The sequence below is a fragment of the Capsicum annuum genome, chromosome 11 (assembly GCF_002878395.1).
Source record: "Capsicum annuum cultivar UCD-10X-F1 chromosome 11, UCD10Xv1.1, whole genome shotgun sequence".
NCBI classification, from domain to species: domain Eukaryota; kingdom Viridiplantae; phylum Streptophyta; class Magnoliopsida; order Solanales; family Solanaceae; genus Capsicum; species Capsicum annuum.
This window is the reverse complement of record NC_061121.1, coordinates 233,709,273-233,737,177: the sequence shown is the minus strand read 5'-3', so window position 1 is coordinate 233,737,177 and position 27,905 is coordinate 233,709,273. Positions and strand designations below refer to the sequence as shown.

At 37.3% G+C, this 27,905-nt stretch overlaps 1 protein-coding gene and 1 long non-coding RNA gene across 2 annotated transcripts; one reads left to right on the top strand and one right to left on the bottom strand.

Moving 5' to 3' along the window:
• The first annotated feature begins 6,725 nt into the window (after positions 1-6,725).
• LOC107847338 (putative disease resistance protein At3g14460) lies at positions 6,726-14,349 on the top strand. Its single transcript, XM_016691532.2, is given in 8 exon segments — positions 6,726-7,140; positions 7,143-7,906; positions 8,607-9,754; positions 9,756-11,363; positions 12,283-12,360; positions 13,130-13,228; positions 13,323-13,478; positions 13,565-14,349. Coding segments are annotated over 4 exon segments (3,897 nt in total). The 5' UTR covers positions 6,726-6,734; the 3' UTR covers positions 11,335-11,363; positions 12,283-12,360; positions 13,130-13,228; positions 13,323-13,478; positions 13,565-14,349.
• Positions 14,350-14,914: 565 nt separating this feature from the next.
• On the bottom strand, positions 14,915-17,914 carry LOC124888746. The gene is made up of 2 exons (XR_007047572.1): positions 17,249-17,914; positions 14,915-15,450 (listed from the first exon to the last, which is right to left on the bottom strand). It is a non-coding gene; the product is annotated as an uncharacterized LOC124888746 (long non-coding RNA).
• Between the last annotated feature and the right edge of the window lie 9,991 nt (positions 17,915-27,905).

The following is a 27,905-nucleotide window of genomic DNA, read 5'->3' as shown; positions in this document are numbered from 1 at the left end:
TCATTGTTAGGATTTTGACAAATAGGATTTGAGAAGAAAAAATTCCAAGTTTCATAGCACATAAGGTCCAACCAAGTACGAGAATGGTTGGATTAAGAACTACCCATATTGCAACAATACTGAGCTTAAGAGCAACATCATCCATAATAACTCTTGACCATCCATATGTATAATTAAAACAGTACCTACTTGGAGCCAAAACGAGCTGTCGTCAATCTTCCTATTGCAGCTGGCTGCAATTTGGGCAGTTCCTCCTCGTACCTTATATACATCAGTAGTGAGCTCCAATAAACTCGTATCCTCCAATTTCTTTGCATCATTTTGCAAAAGGGAAAGCCATCAAACATCATATAACTAAATGAAGAGAAGAAAACGCAGAGATTAAAAAAATCAGGTTTTCATTCAACATAGTTTTTACAGCTCGCGCTGGTGTTACCTGAATATATAAATATATAGAGGCATAAAAAACGAGAAAAAACTCTTAGCTGGAAATCAACCTAGGGCTAAGATGAAATAAACAGAATAGCTAAGAAAAAGATAGTACAGTACTCCGAAACAACAACAAGTAGTCTATTGTTCATGCAGCACAACCAACCTTTCTTCTACACATAGGGCAACTGCTGTTCTCCGATAGCCAGGAGAAAACGCAACTCCGACGGAATATATGAGAGCATGGTGTGGTCACTGCCACCATTGATTCCTCCGAAAATTTCTCAAAGCAAATGGGGCATATGTCGTCTTCTCCCAACTCAAAATTATGCAAAATAATATTCTTCTTCAATAATACATTGCCCACTGTCATAATTTTCAATCCACCTACCAGCTCTCTAAATTCTTGTTTTACCCCGTCGAATGGATCTACTCTATAAACAAACCTGGCTTCCTCTATCATGTAATTACATATAGAATTAACCATGTCTTGAATATCAGAATTTTCAACAACAAACTCCACGTCAAGGCGAGCTAGATCTCTTTCATGAAAATAGTCGTATCCATCTGAATATGGACTCCTCCTCCTCTTATTATCACCATTCCACAATATATCGTACATATTATTCCCATCCTTATTAGGAGGTTGTGACACGTCCATGGTTTGCGCTGTAGAAAGTGGTTTTACCAAAGCAGCTTTTCAAATAAGCTGAAATAGTGTTGGATAAAGGATGAATTGTCTCAAACTTGAACAAATTTGATAGCATCAAAGCGTTCCCAATGCTTTTCACTAGATCAACTTGATAGTGTATCGGGGATTCTTCATTTACCAACAGGAAAGGCTGGACAACAACAGTATTCATATTCATATTTTTGAATCGAATAACCAAAAATCCATATGCTGGCAATGAAAACCCAAACTGCTGATAATCACTATATACACGGCTCAACATTATCTCATGTTTCCACTTGGAACACCCTTATATTCATCATACTAATTGAAAGACAAAAAAGTAATCTATTGAAACAAAGCAAAGCTTCTGGCTTTGTATTATTTATATAGACAAGGAACAAGACAACAACAACAACAACAAACCCAGTGTATTCCCACATAGTGGGGTCTGGGAGGGTAAGATGTACGCAGTCCATACCTCTACCTCTGATGAAGTAGAAAGGCTGTTTCCGATAGACCCCCGGCTCAAGACACGAGACACCACACAAACACATAGTAAAGCACAGAAGCAGATTACATAACATAAATACGGCACCCATAAGTAATATAAAACAGAGGAAAGCAGAGGAAAGCACACAGATTCGTAATAAAACATGGAACACGGAAGACGGAATCATAACAAGAATAAAACCCCCCACCAAGTAATTCCCTACACTAGCGACCCAAACTGGCCCTAATCCTCTGCCGAAAATCGCGCCCTCCAGACCTTCCTATCTAGGGTCATGTCCTCGGTGAGCTGTAACTGTTCCATGTCCCGCCTAATCACCTCGCCCCAGTACTTCTTCGGCCTACCCCTACCCTGCCTAAAACCATCCAATGCTAGCCTCTCACACCTACGGACCGGGGCATCTATGCCCCTCCTCTTCACGTGTCCGAACCATCTCAATCGTGCTTCCCGCATCTTGCACTCCACTGAAGTCACACCAACCTTCTCCCGGATAGTATCCCCTCTAGTCAGTCCACACATCCAGCGCAACATCCGCATTTCTGCCACCTTCATTTTTTGGATGTGGGAGTTCTTAACTGGCCAACACTCCGCTCCATACAACAAGGCCGGACGGACTACCACCCTGTAGAATTTGCCTTTTAAGCTTGGGCGGCACCCTCTTATCACACAGCACCCCCGACGCGAGTTTCCACTTCATCCATCCCGCCCCAATACGGTGCGAGACATCCTCGTCAATCTCACCGTTACTCTGGATCACGGACCCAAGATACTTGAACTTATCCCTCTTACATACCTCCTGTGCTTCCAGCTTCACTACTACCTCATTCTCTCGCCTCACGTCATTAAACTTGCATTCCACATACTTTGTCTTGCTTCTGCTCACCCTGAACCCTTTAGACTCAAGAGTTTGCCTCCACACCTCTAATTTGTCATTCACACCCCCTCGAGTCTCATCTATCAGAACTACATCGTCTGCAAAAAGCATACACCACGGCACCTCCCCTTGAGAAAATTAATTAATCCTATGTATATGTGAAGAAGGAAACAAAATTGAAGTTTTACCTTTTACAAGTAGTATTTTCTGGCTGTGTTTTGGTGGGAATTGGAGAATTTATTTTCCTTTCCCATACAAATTGGGAATAAATAAATAAACCTTTCTCGAATGGACCCTAGGCGGCGCGAATCCGAATTAATTGGACTTCAATGTGGATTTCGGACACTGGATATGAAACCAAAAAAAAAAAAGAGTGGTTTTTTTGAAATTATTAAAATCAAATCAAATAAAATCAATAGATTAGGACGTAAAACAAATAACATGACATACATTTAATAAAAGATATTTAGTATGTATTTGAGATTTTTATGGCCAAACAACATTTTGAATAAAGTAAAATAAACCTCCCAAGAAAAAGTTAAAAAAAATTTTATGGTCAAACAGGACCTTAAATTGTAAATAAACTTTAATGAAAATATATATAAGATATTAAAATTGTTCATAAAAATAATATATTATGTGTGTGTGTATATATATATATAAATATAATTATAAAACATATCTATAATTTATCAATTTTGATTATATTTTTAAATTTTTTGAACAAAATCAAAACTAAATCAAACCAAACCAAATAAAAAAACAATTTATTAACAAGAGGGATAAATTTTCTCAATGGTGCAAATTAGATTGTGCTGTATCTTTTTTGATTGATGCAGACGGTAATAACAAAATGGCCTTAAAATTAGTCTTTGCTTAAGTTGTATAAGCTTTAATTTAACTGGTATTTTATTTTTATGTTGGATTGAACATCATGATTTAACTGATATTTTATTTTATTTAACTGCTTAAGTTGTATTGTCGACTTTTGGTCTTCGATTAGGCTCGCGCGACTTTAAAATGTGTCACAAGGGTCTAAGGCTCGCTTCTTTATATACTACCAATCAATGTCTCTCATGTGTTTTGTCAATGTGACATTTGTCTAGGATATAACAATGACTTTCTTGTTACTCTGAATACATCTGAGCCAATGAAAATTTAAAAATGACATGATTATTATTGGATCTCCAATATTGAGAAATCTAAATTTGAGCTTTGTGTAATTGTTTATCATGTGTTTTAAGAAAATATAATCACTTTCTAATTTCTATGCTCACTGCGGAAAAAAAATTAGGATCCAGTTATAAAGTTTATTATTAATTTATCGTTAAATAATTTGTAACTAACGAAATCTTTTGATAAATGTTCCTAATAATCAAACTAGTGAACTACTACGTACTAATAATGATTGATTTCCATGAAAATAAGTTGTAAATAATAAAAAATATTAATATTTAAAGTTGAAAACAATTGGGGGGGGGGGGGGGGGGGTTTTTTGAGCCAACAAATTTGTTTTACGTTACTAATTTTTACTACATAAAGACAAAATTATTACTATTATTATAATAAAAAAGAATCAATAAATATTATAATTCCCATCTTATTTTATATGCCACCTTTCTAGTTGGTCCCAAAAAAAATTATTCCGTATATATTACTAAAATTAAAAACAATTCAATTTATCCTTATTTTTTTAGACGATAGGTTTTAACAATCTTGTTTTTTACTTAGAATAAACATTGTCCCAAGTTAAATAATGTCACATAACTCAATTACCGTTTATCAAAAAATAATGTCACATAATAAAATGATGGAGTACTATGTTTTTTATTATTATGTAACCATTTGTGTACTTATTAAATTCATGGATATTTGTCATTTCTCACTGTAATAAATATAACAAAGAATCACTGGAATTTGAACCTGATACCTCATGTCTTATTTTGGGACCTCGACTAATTCACGCATACCTTCCGTCTCCCATCAGCAATAGATAATTTTTTTTGTCAATATTGGAATTTGAACGTGACACCTTGTGTCCTTTTTTAATCATCGTAGTGTTCGTGCCAGGTTTCAGGACATTAATAAATTCCACGGGATACTTTTCACCTCTCACTAGTAACACATATTACGAAGAATCACCTTTTGATCTTTTGTCTGTGCTAGAATTTGAACCTGAGACCTCATGTTTTTTTTTTTTTTAAATCACCATGATGTTTGTACCAACTTTCGGGACCTCGACTAATTTCACGGGATACCTTTCACCTCCCGCCAGTAAATCACCTAGTGATTTTTTACCTTTGCTGGAATTTGATTCCATGAGATACCTGTTATCTCTCTCCAGCAAGGTACCAGATAACTCATTTTTAGCGAGGCTAGAACAGATGGAAAATAATCACCTAATGATTTTTTGTATCTATTAAGATTTGAACTGATACCTCATATCTTTTTTTAATATGATGGTGTTCTATCATAGAAACATGACTTATTTATTGATTTACCACTAACATTCAATTTTGTGATTCCTTTTCCTAGTTAATATGTAATATGTCTATGTGAACTTGTTATGGGAGTAAAATCGTCTCCATTATTATGGAAGCACGTTTGCTCTCTTGCTCTGCTATTCATATGTTTGTTGCAAGTTATTTTGTTTTATTTTAATTTTTTCGTTTTGATAATGCGTGGAGTTCGGGCTAGCTTTTGCGCACCTCGTTAAATTCACAGGATATTTGTCACCTCCCACAGACAACAAATCAGGAAGAATCACGGGTTAGCTTTGGCACACGTAAACTAAATCAACGAGCTCAAAGATGAAGGAAAAATGACCCAAACGCATCTTGGGGTCTATAGATAGCCCCTACAGGTAAGGAGATATTGCTGTCGCGATCCTAGGGGTCGCTATCTCGCTAGGGCGCTTGCTATCTCCTACAAGCAACAGGTACCAATAAGACACCTTGTATTTTTTTTTAATCTCTATTGGGATTGAACCTTAGGCCTCATGTCTTTTTTTGTTAACTATGGTGTTCGGCCCTACTTTCGAACATCAAGACTAATTTCACGGTATACGTGCCACCTCCCACTAGCCGTAATAGGTACTAGGTAACTCTGCCACGGAGGCTACAATAATATATGGAAAGAAATCACTAATGTTTCTGTCCACGAGGGATTTGAAGCCGAGGCCTCCTATCTTTATTTGTCAACTGTGGTGTCCGGGCCTACTTTCGCACACATCGACTAGTTCTACGGGATACCTTTCACCTCCCACCAGCAGCAATAGGTACCAGGTAACTTTGTCCACGGAGACTGAAATAATAGATGGAAAGAAATCACCTTATGTTTTTGTCCCCACGGGAGATTTGAACCTGAGATCTTATGGTCCTCACCCACTTCATTGATCACTATGTCACACCTTTGGGTGCACGTTTGTTGCAAGTTATCAGTTAGCAATTCTAGAAGTTGCTGATTATAGAGGTAGATTGATATCGGAATGAACCTAAACAAGAAAAAGGAAATAGAAAATTTATAGTATATAGTAAAATGATTCTTACTGGCTTTTTCGTGTGTTTACTTTTGTATTCTTAATCTCACTGCAACATCCTACCTTCGCCACTACTTTACGCCTGTTTAAGACACCTAAGTTTATTATAAATATCTATTATTATTTCCAAAAACACATCCTAAACCTGCTAATTTTCTTCTTCAAGGAACAATAAAGCTCTAATACATAGTTGATCAATAAATTCTTAATGATAGTGAGTGACTATAATATTATTAAAGCCACTATTAATTTAATTTCTTACACTATTATTGCAAGAAAATAATTTACTAGAACAACTTTTTTTTTGGTCCTTCTTTAATAGAGTATCTTATTCAATTTTTTACGGTTCTAAAACCCGTATATTGAGTCCCTCGTGTGTGGGCCTCCTTGCCACACACACAAGTACCCTTCCTCTCTTGCCTCAATTATTGAATTTAGAAAGTAATGAATAGTATAAAGCAGACTCTATTATGAAGTCTTTGTCTTCTTGTTTGATGAAAAGTCAAACTTTTGGTAAGTTAATAGCAGCAAACATTATTGTACCAATTACAAGTAAGAAAACTCACTGATCATTCTTGTTTGCAAATTACTCTTAGCATTCAACAGGTAAAATATAGTTGTTAATATTTGATTTGAAGATAGAAACATTTATATTCTCATAATTCTTAAAATCATTTTTGTGGTTCCTTGTTTTGCTTTGTAGATTTCAGAAATGGAGATTGGCTTAGCAGTTGGTGGTGTATTTCTCTCTTCAGCTTTGAATGTTCTCTTTGATAGGCTTGCTCCTCATGGTGATCTGCTCTAGATGTTTCAGAAGAATAAGCATGATGATGGGCTTTTAGAGAAGTTGGAGGACATTTTGCTTGGCCTTAAGATTGTGCTAAGTGATGCAGAGAATAAGCAGGCATCAGATCAACGCATGAAAAAGTGGTTGAATAAGCTTCAGATTGCTGTGGATGGCTCTGAAAACCTCTTGGAAGAAGTCAATTATGAGGCTTCGAGGCTTAAGGTGGAAGGTCAACATCAAAATCTTGCAGAAACAAGTAACCTGCAAGTAAGTGACCTCAACCTGAGCTTGAGTGATGATTTTTTTCTTAACATAGAAGAGAAGTTGAAAGACCCATTAAAAAATTGGAGGAGTTGGAAAAGAAAATTGTTCGCCTTGGCTTAAAGGAGCATTTTGTTTCGGGTACCCGAGAAACTAGAACACCATCAGCTTCTTTGGTTGATGAATCTGATGTCTTTGGTAGGAAGAATGAAATAGAGGTATTGATTGAAACATCTAAGGAGGCAAGTGAAAAAAATCTGACTGTTGTCCCTATTGTTGGAATGGGGGGCATGGGTAAGGCAACACTAGCTAAAGCGGTTTACAATGATGAGAAGGTGAAAGGCCATTTTGGTTTGAAAGCTTGGATCTGTGTGTCTGAGACATATGATGCATTCAGAATATCAAAAGGGTTACTTCAAGAAATTGGCTCACTTGACTCAAAGGATGACAATAATCTTAATCAGATGCAAGTTAAATTAAAGGAAAGACTTAACGGAAAAAGGTTTCTCATTGTTTTGGATGATGAGTGGAACGACAACTACAACGAGTGGGATGAATTGAGGAATATTTTTGTTCAAGGAGGTATTGGAAGTAAGATCATTGTGACGACACGTAAAGCGAGTGTTGCCTTGATGATGGGTAGTGGGGAAATCAATGTCGGGACTCTGTCTGATGAAGCATCTTGGGCTTTATTCAGACGACATTCATTAGAAAACAGGGATCCTCCGAAGGAATATCTAGAACTTGAAGAGGTTGGAAAGCAAATTGCAGACAAGAGCAAAGGATTGCCTTTAGCTCTAAAGACACTTGCTGGTTTTTTACGCTCCAAATCAGAGGTGGATGAGCGGACAGATGTTTTAAGAAGTGAAATATGGGAGCTGCCATGTTGTCCGAATGGTATATTACCAGCATTGATGTTGAGCTACAATGATCTTCCGGCACATTTGAAGCAGTGTTTTGCTTTTTGAGCTATATATCCTAAAGATTATCAATTTTGCAAAGAGCAAGTTATTCATCTGTGGATTGCTAATGGTCTTGTACAACAGTTGCGTTCTGGTAACCAATATTTTAAAGAGTTGAGATCAAGATCATTGCTCGAAAGGGTCCCAAAATCTTCTGAAAGAGATGGAGGCAAATTCTTAATGCATGATCTTGTCAATGATTTGGCCCAATTTGCATCTTCAAAACTTTGTGTTAGGTTGGAAGAGTGCCAAGGACCTAATATTTTGGAACAAAGTCGGCATATGTCGTATTCAATGGGAGAAGGTGGTGACTTTGAGAAATTGAAACCGCTCTCTAAGTCAGAGCAGCTGAGGACATTGCTTCCAATACAAATCGAGCACCTTGTCCGCCCTACGCTAAGCAAGAGGGTACTGCATAACATACTGCCAAGGCTAACATCTTTAAGGGCATTATCATTGTCACGTTATGCGATTGTGGAGTTGCCGGATGCTTTGTTTATCAAATTAAAGCTCCTGAGATTTTTTGACCTTAGCTCTGAAGACGCTCGCTGGTATGTTACGCTCCAAATCAGAGGTTGAAGGGTGGAGATGTATTTTGAGAAGTGAGACATGGGACCTGTCAAAAAATGACATATTACCAGCGTTGATGTTGAGCTACAATGAACTTCCCCCAGATTTAAAGCCATGTTTTTCCTATTGTGCAATATTTCCTAAAGATTATCCATTTAGGAAAGAACAAGTTATTCATCTGTGGATTGCTAATGGTCTTGTAGAACAACGGGGAGATGAAAGAATTCAAGATTTAGGCAACCAATACTTTAACGAGTTGAGATCAAGATCATTGTTCGAAAGGGTCCCAGAGTCTTTTGAAAGAGACGGAGGGAAATTCTTAATGCATGATCTTGTCAATGATTTGGCCCAAATTGCATCGTCAAAACTTTGTGTCAGGTTGGAAGAATGCCAAGGATCTCATATGTTGGAACAAAGTTGGCATATGTCGTATGCAATGGGGAAAGGTGGTGACTTAGAGAAATTGAATCCGCTCTCTAAGTCAGAGCAGCTGAGGACATTGCTTCCAATCAATATCCAGGACCTTTACAGCCCTTTTATAAGCAAGAGGGTGCTGCATAACATACTGCCAAATCTAATATCCTTGAGGGCATTCTCATTGTCTCATTACTGGATTAAGGAGTTGCCAGATGCTTTGTTTATCAAATTAAAGCTCTTGAGATTTTTGGACCTTTCTTGGACAGAGATTATAAAGTTGCCCGATTCTATCTGTGCATTGTTTAACTTGGCGACACTTCTCCTGTCATCTTGTAGATATCTTGAGGAGTTACCTCTGCAGATGGAAAAGCTAGTCAACTTGCGGCACCTTGACATAAGCAACACTTTTCACTTGAAGATGCCGCTACATCTGAGCAAGTTGAAAAGCCTCCAAGTGCTAGTGGGAGCCAAGTTTCTTCTAGGTGGTTTGAGAATGGAAGATTTGGGTCAACTGCATAACTTGTATGGATCTCTATCAATTCTGGAGTTGCAAAATGTGGTTGATAGAAGGGAAGCTCTGAAGGCAAAGATGAGGGAAAAGGAACATGTTGAGAAGTTGTCTTTGAAGTGGAGTGGAAGTATTGCCGACAATTCACAAACTGAAAGAGACATACTTGATGAGCTACGCCCATACTCATATATAAAAGGACTCCAAATCTCCGGATATAGAGGGACAATTTCCAAATTGGCTAGCTGATCCTTCTTTTCTTAAGCTGCTAGTACAATTGTCTCTTAGCAACTGCAAGGACTGTTTTTCCTTGCCAGCACTAGGACAACTTCCTTGTTTGAAAATCCTTTCCATTAGAGAGATGCATCGAATAACAGAGGTGACGGAAGAATTCTATGGTAGTCTGTCCTCCGAAAAGCCTTTTAACTCTCTTGAGAGGCTTGAATTTGCAAAGATGCCTGAGTGGAAGCAATGGCACGTTCTAGGGAACGGAGAGTTTCCTGCTCTTCGGAACCTTTCAATTGAAAATTGTCCGAAGTTGATGGGAAAGCTGCCTGAAAATCTTTATTCTCTGACAGAACTGAGATTTTCAAGATGTCCTGAACTCAATTTGGAGACACCCATCCAACTTTCAAGTCTAAAATGGTTTGAAGTTGATGATTCTCGTAAGGTTGGAGTTATTTTTGATGAAGCTGAACTGTTTACCTCCCAACTTGAGTTAATGAAGCAGATTGAGAAATTATATATTAGTGATTGCAACTCTCTTACCTCCTTGCCTACTAGCACTCTACCGAGTACTTTGAAGCATATAACGATATGTCGTTGCCAGAAATTGAAATTGGATCTGCATGAATGTGATTCTATATTATCAGCTGAGTCGGTCCCAAGAGCACTCACTTTGTCGATATGGAGTTGCCAAAACCTTACTAGGTTTTTGATTCCTAATGGGACTGAAAGACTCAATATTCGTTGTTGTGAGAATCTTGAAATACTTTCGGTGGCATGTGTGACCCGGATGACGACATTGATTATTTCGGAATGCAAAAAGTTGAAGCGGCTGCCAGAAGGTATGCAAGAACTCCTTCCATCTCTTGAGGAACTGCGACTGTCTGATTGTCCAGAAATAGAGTCCTTTCCTGATGGAGGATTGCCCTTCACTTTACAACTCCTTGTGATAGAAAGTTGCAAGAAATTGGTGAACGGCCGAAAGGGGTGGTGTCTACAGAGACTCCCCTCTCTCAGAGTGTTGGACATCTACCACGATGGCAGTGACGAAGAGATTGTTGGTGGTGAGAATTGGGAGTTGCCTTGCTCTATTCAAAGTCTTACCATAGACAATCTGAAAACATTAAGCAGCCAACTTCTCCAAAGCCTCACCTCTCTTGAATATCTAGATACGCGTAAATTACCTCAAATTCAGTCACTGCTGGAACAAGGGCTTCCCTCCTCTCTTTCTAAGCTACATTTATATCTCCATAATGAGCTCCATTCACTACCGACTAAAGGTCTTCGGCACCTCACCTCGCTTCAAAGTCTAGAGATCAGCAGTTGCCATCAACTCCAATCACTTCCTGAATCAGGGCTTCCCTCCTCTCTTTCTGAGCTGACCATCAGGGATTTCCCTAACCTCCAATCCCTTCCAATAAAATGGATAGCATCTTCCCTCTCTAAACTATCTATTTGCAGCTGCCCATTGCTCAAACCACTCCTAGAATTTGACAAGGGGGAGTACTGGCCAGAAATTGCTCATATTCCTGAAATATATATCGGTGTTACGATATTTGACCACGAATCAGAATGCCTGTGATGATTAATAAAAAAGAAGCTCCCACAGATGTAAGTTTTTCTTTTTACCTAGTAGCTTTTTATCATACACAATAGTTTGATATGTCAGTCCTTGATGTATAAGTCTTTTGAAATACGAGTCATTTCTTATTTGAAAAAGCAAGAGATGAAATAGACGTACCACTGTGAATACGCCTGCCTACGCATTACTTGAAGTTTCATCAAATAATTCTTGTTTTTTCCCCTTCTCCAGTTACTTGAGTAAGGAGGATGCGGTTTAGAGCTGCTCATGTCCACCCTTGTGCTTTGATAACGTCTAGAATCTTATCATCCTCTGGAAATGCAGAGTCTCTAAAGTCTAATAGAATATCCAAGGTACATGTGGAAGAAAATTCTGGTTCCTATATATCCAAAATACGCAAGGTTGTTTCCAGATAATTCAGCATCTAAAAGCATCAGAACAACGAATTACCTGGCTTCAACTATCTGCGTGTTTTTAGTCTTTTTTTTTCTTGATCAGTATTTTCTTAACAATATGCTCTTAGCTCAGTTGGTGAAAGGAAAGTAAACTTCCTTCGTTAGGAATTGGCAGCTATTTCATGAGTCTAGTTTTTACCTAAATCATAGTAAAAGACTGTCTCTTTGCTTGAAGTTTCATCGCAATAGCAATTCTCTGAATTTTCCTTGAGCAAGGAAGAGGTGTTCCGATGTAATGATTGTATCCAATCAGTGTCGATAAAGGTCTTCCTTCATCCCTCTACATTCTGGCAATCATTAATTTCTGTCTCTGAATTATGTGTGTACGACGTCCATGCTTGAACCATGTGTAAGGATCGGTGGTAAACTCATGTAAGGATGAAGTTCATGCTACTAGGAACAGCACTTACACTTCAGATAACCTTCCAGTTGTTTTTTAGAATTTCTCCTTGCTTGTTTATTAGTTAGTTTCAGTTTGTTGTTATCATTGCAGGAGTTGTTCAATCAATTTGCGGAATTATTTGGAGGGGCATGAATTCTCAGAAAAATAAAATCTCTAATGCACTATGAGGTATATTTTGCCTATTCCTTGTAAGAAAACTGCATCAAACTTGGAAAGCAAAAAAAAAAAAAAATTGAAAGAAAATTTTCAATCACAGTTCTTTTTTTCATTAAGTAGCTTTACTCGTTGATCTTCGACATTTCAACAACATGACATTTGATAGGTATACTAATGATTGATGAATGTTGACTTCTTCCGCATCTCTATAGTCAAATGGAAATTGCTCGCCACTTTCCAACTTCATATTTTTTCGTTGTATTTGTTTCCTTTTTCCTTTCCTTTTTTTTTTAAGTCAGCTTCATATGGAAGCTGGGATCTTGAAAATCAGCATTGATTCGCTTGGAAATGAAGTTAAGGTTATGAACTATGCCAAATGTCTGAATGAGAACTCATAGAGTTGGGGACTAGGAACCGAATTTCGTGCAAATACAAGTGTCTATTTTTGTATTACATAAAACTATGTGAGATGTTTAACAATTGAGAAACCTTCAATTCTTGATTAATCATTAAACCAGTGACATCAGAGATGAATTAACAGCTCGCTCCCTTGACACTGCGCTGTTCTTCTAGCTTCGTCAGCACTAAAAATTGCTTGTGAGCCATATATGACATATTAAAATTACTTTACTCGGAATTCAGTTAATTAGGATCCATTTTTTTAGTCAAATAAAAACCCATGTTTAGCTATAGATACATGGGTTAGTCTGTATTCTGTAATTGTAATACCTAAATGGCTAAAAGTACCCACATTTCTTTTTAATTTGCTTTCTTGCTGCAGATGGAACATACATGATACAACTATCTATTTTGGCTTGCTTGAGATATATGAAGCATGACTTGCTGCAGATGGAACATACAACTCTAATGGAACCCAAAGGTACATGAGTAAAAAAGTTGTTTAATTTAACACACAAAAGAACATGTTGTTTAATGTAAGATTATAAGGAAATATATTACCTTATCATTCTTAGGATTTTGACAAGGCTCAACGATTATTTGGGAAGTGAAAAGTTTCGTAGGACTCTCTACTGAAGTAAAGTTGTTGAATCTTTTAGTATTCGTTCTTACTTGAGATGAAGCATGACTTGCTGCAAATGGAACATACAGCTCTAATGGAACTTAAAGAGGTACATAGAAAAAATGTTGTTTAATGTAACACACAAGAGCCGTATTGTACGTTATGGTTATTATAATATTACATTTTCATTGTTAGGATTTGGACAAAGCACTCAAAATTATATGGGAAGGGGAAAGTTTTGAAGGTCACTTCTCAAATTGAGATGGGAAATATGTTGAAGCTTTCAATGGTATTTAATCTTATGTTGGTTTGAACATCAAAACTAGGGGAAAGGCAATGAAGTGTATCCTTTTCGGAATGAATTCAAGTTTAGCTAAAAAAGAGGATTTACTCATGTTTCAGTAACCAAAGATGCTTATATTTGTGGTGGTAGTGGTTTATTTTACTTGCTAGAAAACGTCATTGATGATTAGTAAATTTACCACTCATTTACGTTCAAATTCCTGCACACTATTTAATACTATGAATGAGACTATTGTATAATTTCCACACCTTGCATGTCTACAGGTGAAGAGAAGAAAAGATGTGGAATTGAGCTTAAAAGGAAGAAAAAAGAGGAGATGTGCAAAAGTTGGAAAACCCTGCACGGAAATTGGTCTCAGAAACCGCGATCACGGTCGAGGGCCGCAATCGCGGCCAGTGAAGCTTTGTCAAATGGCGATCGTGGCTTAGCGGGATTATACTCAGGGGCAATTCTGTAAATTGGCATAGCTGAACCCAACTTCCTTATAAGTCACAAATCCTTTTCCCCTTTGATATTTATAACTTGGGAATTGAAAATTGGAGACTTGGTGAACCCTAGAAAGTAGGGAAACTTTTGTATTTGAATTCCGGTTTGAATTTGGTGAAACTGAAGCATAAAGTGAAAATTCTTCTTGTTTTCCATTGCCATGGATGCTTTGAATGAACCTTTTGGTATATTTCTTCTCTTTAACTTTATGAGTAGCTAGACTCTCTTGCCTTGGGATTATGATGAATTAAGGTACAATTATGTGTGGATTGTAATGTATTTGTGTAGATTCTAGTTTGTTGATGATGGGTTTCACTATTTCTTGTGTGAATTGGATGGAATTTGTGGGTGAAATCCCCAAGTTCTTGAAAGCTCACAGTTTCCTTGAAAAAGGGATACGGGTGACAAAGCAAGTGGACAATTATAAATGTGGTTTGCTATTTTTTCACTATCTTAGAAATAAGGGTGAGTAGATAGTTGGCTAGGTCTTGGGCATCTTCCTAGAAATAGGGATGCCCAATTGAGGTGTTAGGTGGTTTTAATTGACACACTCGTTAGGTACTCGAAAGGGTCAATGAGTGATATCCTTGAGGCTTTGTTGACAAACTGGCCTCCAGGACATTCAACCTAGCCTACCATATTGTTAATAACTAGAATTTGTACCAAATCATCATGCACCCATGCATAACTTGCTCTTAAGTAGACATAATCCCCAGGTCCTTCTCATATTGGATTTTTAATCGCAATTGTCACCGTTAGTTGTTAATTTGAATAGACTTTGATAGAAACACGTTCCAACCAAACCCCCATTTTAAATCATGTATCTTATTTTGCCTTCACTACGAGTATATCTTTAGATGCCATTGCCACCCATAAGTCTTGAAGACTAGTTTCGCTCCTCGTGGATTCAACCTCCACATAAGTTGAGCTATGGACAACAAAGGTATAGGTTAGCGTGATCAGTCATCTCTTATTAATTCTTCTAGTTTTAACGGATGCATATAACCTGTTCAAAATATGACGCGATCTTACTCAATGCATCTATTGCAGTCCAATGTCTAGATATCGTGACAGTTAATTTTGAGGATTTCTTCTTTGTTTGCAATCGTAGGAGTTGTTCAATCTTGTCTTCGTTGTCTTAAAGTCTGTCAATTCTTGGAATCACAAGGAAGAAGATTAATGGTCAGAAACTACGCAAATAAAAAATGCATGAGATGAAGATTTCCAAACACAGGTTCTTTTTCACCACACATCTGCCTACTTTGCCTTCCCTGAGATGAAGCATGCCTTGCTGCACATGGAACATACAGCTCTAATGGAACCCAATATTACATGAGAATAAGAACTCAGGAACAGATTAAAAAAAAAAAAACAGTGAATCAGTAATTAAGAGGTTCTTGTAAACGAGAAAGTGAAGAGGTGAAATAGGCTTAATCATTGTAGTGTTACGTTTTACTAATTTTAGCTTCTCTGATCAACACAATAACAACAACAGCAACATATATACCTAGTGAAATCCCACAAATGAGGGCTGGGAGGGTAAAGTGTACGCAGACCTTACCACTACCTTGGGGACATAGGAAGGCTGTTTCTGGAAGACCCTCGGCTCAAATGTAGCAAATCCAGGTACAAAGCATAGAGAGACAATGAAGAACATAAAGCAACTAGCATGGGAACACTACTAAGTCTACTAGAAATAAATAATAATCAACCACAAATAGTGTGATAATCACAATACAATAAAAAACAACATATTATAGGTATAACTAGTGGACTAGTACACGAAAAACACCCAACAACCTAAACCCGCTAGAGCAAGACAACACTCCTACCCGACTAACCTTCTAAGCTAATACGCGTTCTCCACATCCTCCTATCTAAAGTCATGTCCTCGGTAATCTCTGATCAACAAAAGGTTGTTTTTATTTACAGAAAAAAAAAGGAATGTTATCACTCCTATCACTTTATCATGGCTTCAATACTACAAAAGAATAAAAGTTAGTTTGATTCGTATCGCACTATTTTGGTTTTGTTTGAGTTCCTCTCTTGTAGACTTTGCATTGCTTCCCTTGTTAGTTTTTATGTTTGTCACACCCCTTTTTTAACTCCAAAAATATTCATTTCAAGTTCGAAAGGGTTTTTATTATTAAGTGACAAAAGAAAGATTGTTTCGAAAAGGATTCATTATATTCAAAACTCAGAGTCGCCACTTGGCATAATCGGTGTGCCAAGTCACCATTGAAAATCCTTTTTCGAAAATGATTTTGACTCTTTTAAACCGATCTGCGAACAGAGATTCCGGTTAAGGAATTCTGTTGACCGAGGGGAAGGTGTTAGGCACCCCTCGATCTCGTGGTTCGACCACGATCGCTTGGTGAAGCATATCGGCTAATTTGACATTACAAATGTATAAACCACACAAGAGCACATAAAACAATCAATCAAACACACGAAATAAAACAAATCCAAAATATAGTGTTCAATCCCATTATACAGTCCAAAAATAAAAATGCGAAAAATAAATCCCATTCTAACCTACACTAGTCCCAACTACGCTTCCGTACTTTACCTGATGCCTCGGGCCTTGAGCACGATCATCTTCCGCCAACATAATACGTCGGGGCATTCCCCGGTGAATAAATACAATGAGCCTCGGGGCATTCCCCAACTAAATGAATACATTTTAATCAAAGTACGATAAACTCAAAAACATTCACCACACATACATTCAACTTTCAACATTCAACGATATCACTAAACTTGCCTATCCGAACCTAAACTTTACCTATTAAGCTCTCGGCCTAAAATATGCTCCTATTGATTTCAACAACGCCATCAAGTCAAACAACCAATGAATCAAATTAACCAAAATTCACCAATCTTATCAATTTTCATCCCTCCCAAAATTCATTTCTTAACCAAACGATTAATCAATTTCAAAGTAACACAAACCAATCAAATCGTGACAATTAAAGAATGTCAAACACACTGTCAGGATTATATCATCAGTTAACACGAACCACGCAAATCACAGCATCAACACATCATGCTACGATAAAAATGGAAAAGATAGAGTTGAAGAATTAGACCACAAATTGACGCTTTGTTAAACGGAGAAAAAGCCTCATGGATTCGGAAACCACAAACTAGCAGAACCTCGACCCAAATGAAACCTCAACTTCGCACAACCAACTTGTTATATCCATTTTTGCTCTATTTTTCGCCTACTCGAACCTAAATTGCGAAGTGACAAAAGACCCGTATTCGAATGTGTATGCCCCGTTACTGTGTCAATCGTGTTCCAATGAATTTTGGGTTGTAATCTGCAGCATTTGTGGACTGGGGTGTTGTTTTTGTCTCACCGGACCTCGGACAAGGTTAGGCGATGACAGAAAACCGAAAAATGGGTTGGATTTTCTGGTGATAGTGGCGTTTGTGGCTGGAGTTTATGGTTTTGGCCAGAAGTGGGGGTAGGAGGTAGCTGGTCGGTGTTTTCGACAGGTTTCGGTGAGGGCTTGCCGGAAAAGTCAAGAGAAACGGCTCTCCATTCAACCCCCTACTTCCGATCTCTCCTCGTGTTTTCTAACCTCTCTTATCCTCCTCTCTCTCTCTTCAATTCACTCTGTTTTTTCTACTCTCTACGATTTCTCTATATCAGTGAATCTGGTTTTTGGTGAGTGTCGTGGACAAGAAGAAAGGAAGCTCCCCCTTTCATTATGTTAACTGTCAAGAGGAAAAAGAAACCATTTCTCCCCTCTATGTTCTGTGGGGCCCCTTTTAATCTTTTTCGGTGGGGGCCTCGTGAGTGGAAAAAATGTATATTGTATTATTTTTTGAGTGATGTCCACCTTTCCAGTGAATGTAGTGCATTCCATTTTTAGACGGTAGGTGATGGAATAATTCTATGGACCCCACCTCTATTTGTTGTCTTGTGAATTGGTTTCAAAGTGAATAAAATGTGAGGGGTAAGGGTTACGTGGGTAGGTAGGGTGTTGGGGGTTGGGTAGTGTAGGTAGTGAGGTGAGGTGTTTCCATTTGAAAGGGTAGGTTGTTGGTTTGTTATTTTTTTTTTTTGTCTTTTTTGCGAAGGGATTATCGTACGGGGTAGGGTACGCAGTAGGATAAGGTAAAAATGGTTGAAAATAATATCGGGGAGGGATGAAATTAGGTGTCTACAATATTTTCTTCACTATTTCCTTCTTCTTTGCGCTTGAGTTGAGGGTCTTTTAAGAACAGTCTCTCTATTTCTAAGAGGTAGTGGTAAGGTCTTCCCTGTACACTCTACCCTTCTAAGACCCCACTTGCAGAATTTCATTTGGGGTTGCTATTGTTGTTTTTGAACATAGAAAAAATAATATTAGAGAGAAGAAAAAACGAACAGATTCGAGTTCTTCACAATTCTAAAACGTATTCATGATATGGTAGGCCCAAAATAAGCACTACAATGAGCTGTGGACAAGTGCATAAAGCAAAAGTAATGAATAGACATAAAGCAAAAAATACTTTCCTTTGTCTCTTCAATTATTCTCTTACTTTTTGAAAAGAAGAAGGAAGACAGTTTTGCTTTTATTATTAAGAAACTTTAGCTAAAGCACTAAGTTGGTATACTCTGATTGTCCTTGTATTCCCATTAGCTAAGGTTATTTTGAGACAAAGACACTAGTAACAAACATTGTTGTACCAATTACAAGTAAAAATACTAACAAAAGAGAGAGGGAGAGAAATCACAGATCATTCTTGTTTGCAAATTACTCTTAGCATTCAACAGGTAAAATATAGTTGTTAATATTTGATATGAAGATAGAAACATTTATATTCTCAAAATTCTTAAAACCATATTTGTGGTTCCTTTGTTTTGCTTTGCATCTTATCTTACCTTTCTCCAAAAAAAAAATAAACTTTCTTTTGCATCTAATGTATATTCAATTTTCAATTTTTGTCCTTGTTTTATCAAGGAACAACTACTTGAGATTCCAATATTGAGACTGAAAGTATGTTTATGTTGCCCTAACAGCTTTACGGACTCAGTTTTGAAATTGACACATCACCCAAAACAAGCAGGTAACTTGCTTTTGCTTTATGCACCAGTTCATTTCATCAAGTTATAAATGATATATTAATTACAATTAACAAAATATTTCAGTATGATTGATTCTTTTATTCAATATCAACAGAGAAATTTGAGATAGATACAATATTTATGCAATCTACATAAGTCATTATTAAATAATTATTCAATATGTTTGTGCAAATGAAGGAAGATTCATGTGGTGGGAGTTATTGATACTCCGGGCTTATAACAAGCAGATTTGAAGATATACTTTTTATAAATTTTATTTTCACTCATATTGGTACTATATTAGGTTATCAAGAATGTATTACATATTCTTATAAGAAAAATCACTTTGTCAAAAGTGTGCAAGTGTTGGATTACATTGGGTATGTTGTTGTCCTTTGTATATTTTACTATAATTCATTAATTTAGGTATCAAAATATATACTATCATTACTTTTATTAATAAATAAATATTTGATACACGCGCAACGCATGTATGCTAAACTAGTTGTATTAAAAGAGTAGGGTGTATAAGAATAAAATGGTATATGGTGTATAATTAATACAATTAGGGGTAGTTTGGTAGAATGTGTTGACGAAAATAATGCATGCATTATTCTTGTGCACTGTTAATTAAAGGCTCGAGAAATGAAGAAGGAGTAGTGTATTAGACTTCTGTATTATCCAAAGGTTACAAAGATATATATACAAGTAAAGGAAAGACTAACTAAGGTAACTAGATATCTAAATACCTAGAAATTAGCTAGAATATTATATACATTTAATAAACCTCAAATGAGGGATAGAAATCTGTACAATATATTACACAATCAATCATGTCCCAATACGCCCCCGCAAGTTGAAGGTGGCATCAATAACCTTTAACTTGGATAGATGTTGATGAAACAACAGACGAGGCAAAGGCTTTGTAAGTGTGTCCGCGAGCTGATCAGCAGCATGTAAATGCTGAACGAGCACTTGTTTTTGCTGCACTTGATCTTTAACAAAGTGAAAATCAACTTCAATGTGTTTCATCCTACTGTGTACCGGATTTTGACAAAGATAGGTAGCACCAACATTATCACAATAGATTATGGGTAGATCAGGAAGTTGCACATGTAGTTCTACATGAAGTTTTTGAACCCAATTGACCTCAGCAAGTGCAGAAGCTACTGCACGATACTCTGCTTTGGAGGAGCGCGCAATTGTGCGTTGCTTCTTGGATGACCAGCTAAAAGGATTTGCACCAAGGTACAGGATATATCCATAAGTGGAGTTCCTGTCATTAGTGTCACCATCCCAATCTGCATCTGAATACATAAGCAATCCAGGATGTGTCTTACTTATTATCTATAAGCCATGATTTTTGGTATACTGGAGGTATCGCAAGAGTCTCTTAACAAAAGGCATGTGTGTTTGTGTAGGAGCACGCATGAATTGAGAGAAGTTGTTAACTGCAAAGCTTATATGTGGTCTGGTGAATTACAGTTATTGAAGTTTACTAAGTACTTGACGATACAAAGTGGCATCAGCCGAAGGTGTGTCATCCTTTAAGGATAATGAGGTAATGGAACTCATGGGAGTTGTAACAAGCTTACATTCAGACATTTTATGGGCAACAAGAAAATCTGAAACATACTTGGCCTGAGAGAGAACGATCCCTTCTTTAGTGCGGAGAACTTCAATACCCAAAAAGTAGTGGAGATTTGAGAGAGAATCTGGCTTTTAATCCATTTTCTTAATAACCTCAGAGTTCGATCCAGTAATAATTATGTCATTAACATATACAAGAATGTAGACCAATGTTTCATTTTGATGATGAATAAATAGAGAAGAGTCAGAGTTAGACTTTTGAAAGCCAATCTGAAGCAAGAATTGTGTTAACTTAGAGTTCCAAGCTCGAGGGGCCTGCTTAAGTCCATAAATTTCTTTCTTTAATTTGCACACATACTTAGGAAAATCAGGATGAGCATACCCATGAGGTTGACACATATAAACATCTTCTACAAGGTGACCTTGAAGAAATGCATTATTCACATCCAGTTGGTGCAAATGCCAATTTTGCTGAACTGCAAGTGATAAAATGAGTAACAATAACAGGTTTTACCATTGGACTGAATGTAGAGTGATAATCCACAAATCGATCATTGAGTGAATCCCTTTACAACTAGCCGAGCTTTATACCTATCAGCACTTCCATCTAATTTGGTTTTGATATGATAGAGCCATTTACAATCAATAATATTTTGAGAAGAGGATGGCGGTACAAGCTCCCACGTCCTGTTGTTCATCAAAGCCTCAAACTCATATTTCATCGCTTCTCTCTAGTTTGCACTCTTTTGAGCTTGGTTATAAGTGGTGGAAAGTGGTTCAGTTAATGCAACTGCAAGATAATCAAATTCTTGCATGGATTTGGTAATATTATTTTGTGAACGAATAACAGGTCGATGAATGGATGGTTGTTGGGTACGTGCGGAAGCTGTAGAGGATTGGTGATGGTTGTTTGATGGAATAGATGGGGTGGGTTCTGGAGTTGGTATAGATAAAGGGGGTGTCGGGGTGTGCTGATTTTGGCATTGATACTGGATTAGTGGTTGTTTGGTGGGTGGGACAACTTTCGGCTGTGTGGAGCAATCTGAGCCGGCAGCAGGAGTTAGCGTTGCTGCCAAAATGCACCTGAAGAGGAACCTGCAGGAGGAGTCGCCGACAATTCTGGAGCAACCTTGATTGGCTAGAGAATCTCATAATCCACTGGAGGCACAAACTTGATACTAAGGTTATTCGACTCTTTGTACAAGATATTCCACTCTAACTTTGAAATTCCTTTGTCTTTTAAAGAAGAAAATATATCAGAAAAGGAAAATTTATTTTCATAAACAATAACATCTCGTGAATTATATATCCTTCGTGAAATAAGATCATAACACTGATGGCTGTGATGGGTTTTAGAATAGCTCAAGTAAACACAAGGAGTGGACTTGGGTTCTAATTTGTGTTTGGCATATGGTTTAAGCCATGGATAACATAGGTAACCAAAAGTACGAATGGATTGATAATTTGGAATTTTTCCAAATAATCGTTGGTATGGAGAATCATAATGAAGTGTGCCTGTGGGTAGTCTATTAATCAATAATGTGGCTTGTCGACAGGCAAAGGACCAAAATACTGGAGGCATGGAGGCTTGGTGTAAAATGGTTTTTGCTGTTTCAATGATGTGCCGATGTCTACCTTCAGCCATAGCTACTCGTTGTGGAGTGTATGGTAGCGATACAAGGTGTTCAACGCCACTGGTGTGAAGAAATGAATTGAGACCTTCAAATTCACCACTTCCATCAGTGTAAACTGAGAGTATTTTTGTATGAAAATAATTTTCAACAAGTGGTTTAAATTTAGAGAAAACTGTTTTGACCTCACTTTTATTTTTAAGTGTGTATAGCCAAATGTATTTTGTAAATTGATCAACAAAAATTACATAATATAATTTTTTTTCAATTAATAAAACAGGTGATGGGCCCCATACATCACTGGAAATAATTTGTAATGACTTTTTGCTCACCAGAGTATTCTCAGAAAAAGGTTGCCGATGACTTTTATTAGAAGAGCAGAAATTACAATGATCAAACATTTCAGAATTTGAAATTGGAATTGAAAACTTTTGTTAAGAGTGTTTGAAGCACTCTTTTATTTAGGTGTCCTAATTTTCATTGCCAAGATTGTTGAGATTTTGCCATATAGGATTGGTAGCTCATATTACCTTGGGATCCTTCATAAAGTCCTTTTTTATTTTGGCCTCGTGCCAACGGTGCCCCCTTACTCAGGTCCTTCACAAGAAAATCAAAAGGAAAAAAAATCTATGGATGTCAGATTATCTTTGCAAAATTGAGACACAGATATAAGGTTACGTTTAATCTCGGGTGCACACAAAGTATTTGAAAGATGAAACTTTTCATTTGAAGCATTTATTTGAACATGACCAATGTGAGTTATAGGAATTTTGTTACCGTTGCCCATGGTAATATTGTCAGTACTAGTGTAGTCATCCGGATGTGAAGATTTTGAGAATCCGCAATCACATGATACGATGCTCCTGAATTGACAACCCGAGGCATAGAAACAAAGTTTGCTCTGGTTTTCAAGTGATTGTGGGAGCATGAACAACACATATTGGTAGTATGCCTAGTGCGATCACATAGATGACAAACTGTACGATTTTGTCGAGAGGTTGTTGGATGCCAATTTGGTCATTTAACTTGACTTTCATTAGAATGTATGCCCTCCAATCCCGAATGAGTAGACACATATATGATATAATACAAATCAGTTATCACTTGTACATACTAGAACGCTACATAAGATATGGGTGTCTACCTGAGTTTGAGCACCTATAGAGAAAGCTCGGTCATGATATTGTCGATGAGGAATTTTCTGGCAATGAGTATTTTGAATTTTGCCTATATCATTGATGCTATTTTTTATTGATTGTTTAGTTTTTTGGATTAAAAATATAGTGTATAAAAATATGAATAGTACCCCGTATTATAAACGTATGGTTTATAAGGTATAAAAATAATACAACTAATACATATATTATTTTCTTTAATACCTTGCACTAAATGACCTCTCCAAAATCTCTTCCTTCCTAATAGGTTGATTGGTGACAAATGAAGTGCATCAATTACTTTTGGCACAACTTGTGGTGTCTTGGCCTTCTGTGTCTCGTTGCTCTAGTCAATTACTCAATAGTACTGCTTTTCAATAACTCAATAGTACAGTATTTGTTTTAATTTAAGTGACTTGATTCCATTGTACGCAACATTTAAAAAATAAAAAGATACTTTTGAATTTAATGATCTTAAATTAATAATGTGTATGATCATTTAAATCTTATAATTTTAAGCTTTTCATGTAGAATGTTAGAATTGAAAAACTAACTAAATATAAAAAGAAACATTCTTTTTGAAACAGACCACAAAACAAAAGCAGGACACTTAAATTGGAATGGAGGAAGTATATTAGTTCTAACAGATTTATTTTGTTGATTAATCTTCACTTAATAATCCTACTGAGTTTAAAAATGTAACTAGACTCTGTCACACCCCTTTTTTGAACGTATTCCAAAAGATTTATATTTTTAAGTTCGAAAGGGTTTTATTTATTAAAGTGACAAAGATGAAAACTTGTTTCGAAAAAAGGACTATTTATATTTTTTATTCAGAGTCGCCACTTGGCATAATCCGGTGTGCCAAGTCACCTTTGGAAAATCCTTTTCGAAACCATTTGACTCTTAAACTGGTTTACAAACAGAGATTCCGGTTAAGGAATTCTGTTGACCAAGGGGAAGGTGTTAGGCACCCCTCGATCCCGTGGTTCAACAACGGTAGCTTGGGTAGAGTGTATCAACTATTTTGGCATTACGAAATGTACAAACCACACAGAAAAGCACACACAATAATCAAACAATAACAAAACAAAACAAAAATGTAAAGTCCAGTCCAATTATTACAACCCGAAATAAAATACTGAAATAACCTACACTAGTCCTAAACCATGCTTTACCCGATGCCTCCGGCCTTGATCACGAACATCCTTAGCGTATAAAATTCCTCGGGGCATTCCCCGGTGAATAAATATATACAGATACTTTGGGGCATTCCCCGGCCAAATTATATGATTGAATTAAATACGATAAACTAGGAAAGAAACATTCACACGCACATTCCAACATTCAACCAAAATAACAAGTTTTAAAATTTTCCTACCCGGACCTATATTGCCTATCCATTTCAACCCATCGTAAATCTATCACGATTCATACCAACAATAAATCAAATTAAACCGAATCTATCCTTTTTGTCAATTTTTCAATTCCATCCCCGACTTTCTTTCTATCCATCCATTAGAACATGATCAAGTTTATACCTTAATCCACCAAAAGCAAACAACCAAGCATCATGATCATAACATCAACATAAACAAAATCCAACAAAACCATAATCACACCACTCGTAATCACAACCAATCCAAACAACCAACCAAATACATATATATATAAAAAGACGAGTTAAGAAATGGACCTCGATAGAATGTTTTGTCGATAATAAGGAAGTCTGAAAGCTGAAAAACCTCGAATACGGAACCCCACAACGAACAAAACCAACTCGAATTGAGAGAAATCTAAACCCAAAACTGAAATCGAACTTAAATTCCAAAAACTAGTACCGAGGTCGATGAACCAAAACAGAAATCGCAATAAGAGAGTCAACGAGTTCGAAAATTCGGTGGACTCGTCGGAACAGTAACCGGAACAGTGACTGGGTGTTTTTCGGTGGATTTTGAACTGAAAAAAAAAACAAGGACCTTTTGCTACGCCTGAGCTCCGGTGCGTTCGCCAGCAATTGAAAACGGAGATGCGATCCTCAAATCTCACTCCCCAGTTCTATCAAATCAGGCGACGGCGCTTGTGAGCGTTGCGGCGGTTGGTGGCGTTGTCTTTGTTTGTGAGGTTGCCAGAGACAGCTATGGCTGGCGCGGTTGTTGTCGCCGTTGTTGGCGGCATCGGAGATGAAGGGTTGGCGTGGTTATTGCCGTAGCTAGTTGTTGACGGCATCGAAGAACGGAGGGAGCCAGAGGCGGAGAAGGCTAGCCGGCGCTGAGCTGGCCGGCGTCAGCCATGGATGCCGACGGGGTCGTTGTTCGGTCACCGACGAAGCTTGTTGAGAGAGAGAGGGTGAGAGTCTATAGAGAGAAGGAGAAAATTCGATCCTTTTTTGTTACTGATGATGCCAAAAATCCTCTCCCCTTGGTATGTGTGTATCTGTGTATATATTGTATTTTCCCCTTTCTAGTCCTTTTCTTTTTGGACAAGAAAAAAAGAAAGGAGGGGGGGTGTGATGTGGGGTAGGGTTAGGTAGGGGTAGGGAGGTGGTTTATTTTGATTGGGTAGGTTGTTAGGATAAGATAGAATTAGTTAGGATAGGTTTTGTTAGGGATTTGGTTATTTATTTTTTGTATTTTGTGAGATGTAATCACGTGGGTGAGGGTACATGATATGATAAGGTAAAAAATGAATAAAATCGAACTTTTGAGGGGGACAAAATTACGTGTCTACATCATGCCCCCTTTGAATGTAAACACGCAGTGTTTTATGACAAAGAAGTAGACAACGAGACAGAATTTTGTCCCAACCATTATTCAAAGGAAGAAATAGAAGAAAGAAGGACTACCGGGTCTTGAATTAGGACAACCTACCTACCCAAGTTATGAGGGGATCAAGTGACAAGTATCTCCAAGGATTGGACGGAGATGGACTATACCGAGTTGGAGAGTCGAGTGAGGTTCTGGTCCGCGGCTCTGTTATTACATCAAAAGATGAAAATTACAAGTTAAAACATAAACGAAATTACAAAATCCTATCTAACAGCTTCTGTTGGTTCTTGACTCGACTTTCATCACCCTATTCTTCAGGCGGGCTCCTGGCTTGCAATTTCTTTCAACTTGTTGCTTAGCTTTCAATTGTTTCACTTTGTTGCTTGACTTTTCGTTTCTTCACCCTATTCTCCAGGCAGGCTCCTGACTTGTTATTTCATCACCCTGTTCTTCAGGCGGGCTCCTGACTTGCTATTTCACCACCCTGTTCTTCAGGCGGGCTCCTGAAACCCAAAATTAACACTAGAACGAAAATTATCCCCAAACAAAAATTATAGTAAAGTAGTATTTCATTTTCGAAAGCGTTGTCCCATTTTCCAGGAGGGTCCGGAACATAAAGTAAAATCCTATTTTTCAAGAGGGTCTTGAACAGAAAGTAAAATCCCATTTTTCAGGAGGGTCCTAAACAGAAAGTGAAATCCCGTTTTTCAGGAGGGTCCTGAACAGAAAGTAAAATCCCATTTTTCAGGAGGGTCCTGAACATAAGATAAATTCCTATTTTTTAGGAGGGTCCTGAACAGAAAGTAAAATCCCATTTTTCAGGAAGGTCCTGAGCAGAAAGTAAAATCTCATTTTAAATGTTTAAAATGGGAATCAATGTTCTCCGAGAAAATAAGCACATCATCAATATAAACAATCGACATATAAGTATAAGGATTGAAAATATTGTTCATAATGTTTTGAAACTCTGATGGAGCGTTTTTTAGACCAAAAGGCAAGACGTTCCACTCATAATGTCCAAATGGGACGTTAAAGGCCGTCTTCCTCTTCTAATGTTACAACAAGTCTTATATAGACCAGAGAAAGATAATAATGTACATCTTAAGCATACAAGTGTAAGGCTGAGATGATTTCTCTGTTCTTTAGCTTTTTAGAAAAGATGATTGAATGCCTGTCCTTTGGGCATTGGATTCCATTTGGCTGTCTGGGCTGTGTCTTTTCTCTTTTGGAACAGCATTGGATTCCATTTAGCTTTTAGAAAAGCAGACTGGATGGTGTCTTTTTCCTTTTTGAAAAGCGTGTGGCTTTTGGATTCTAATTAGGAATAGTAAATTGCCCTTTCAAAAAGTAATTCCGGTTCTTTGAACCTCTACTTCCGAAGGGACATTTTCCTATTCTTAATAGGGGTCCAAATAGGCCATAGCGATCCCTTTAGGATTGAGCATATCTCCATTATTATCACTACTCCCTGTTGAGGAGGCTTCTTCTAGAAGTTGTAATACTTCTTCTTCATTAGTTTCTTGGCTTTCCATATCTTGTAAAGC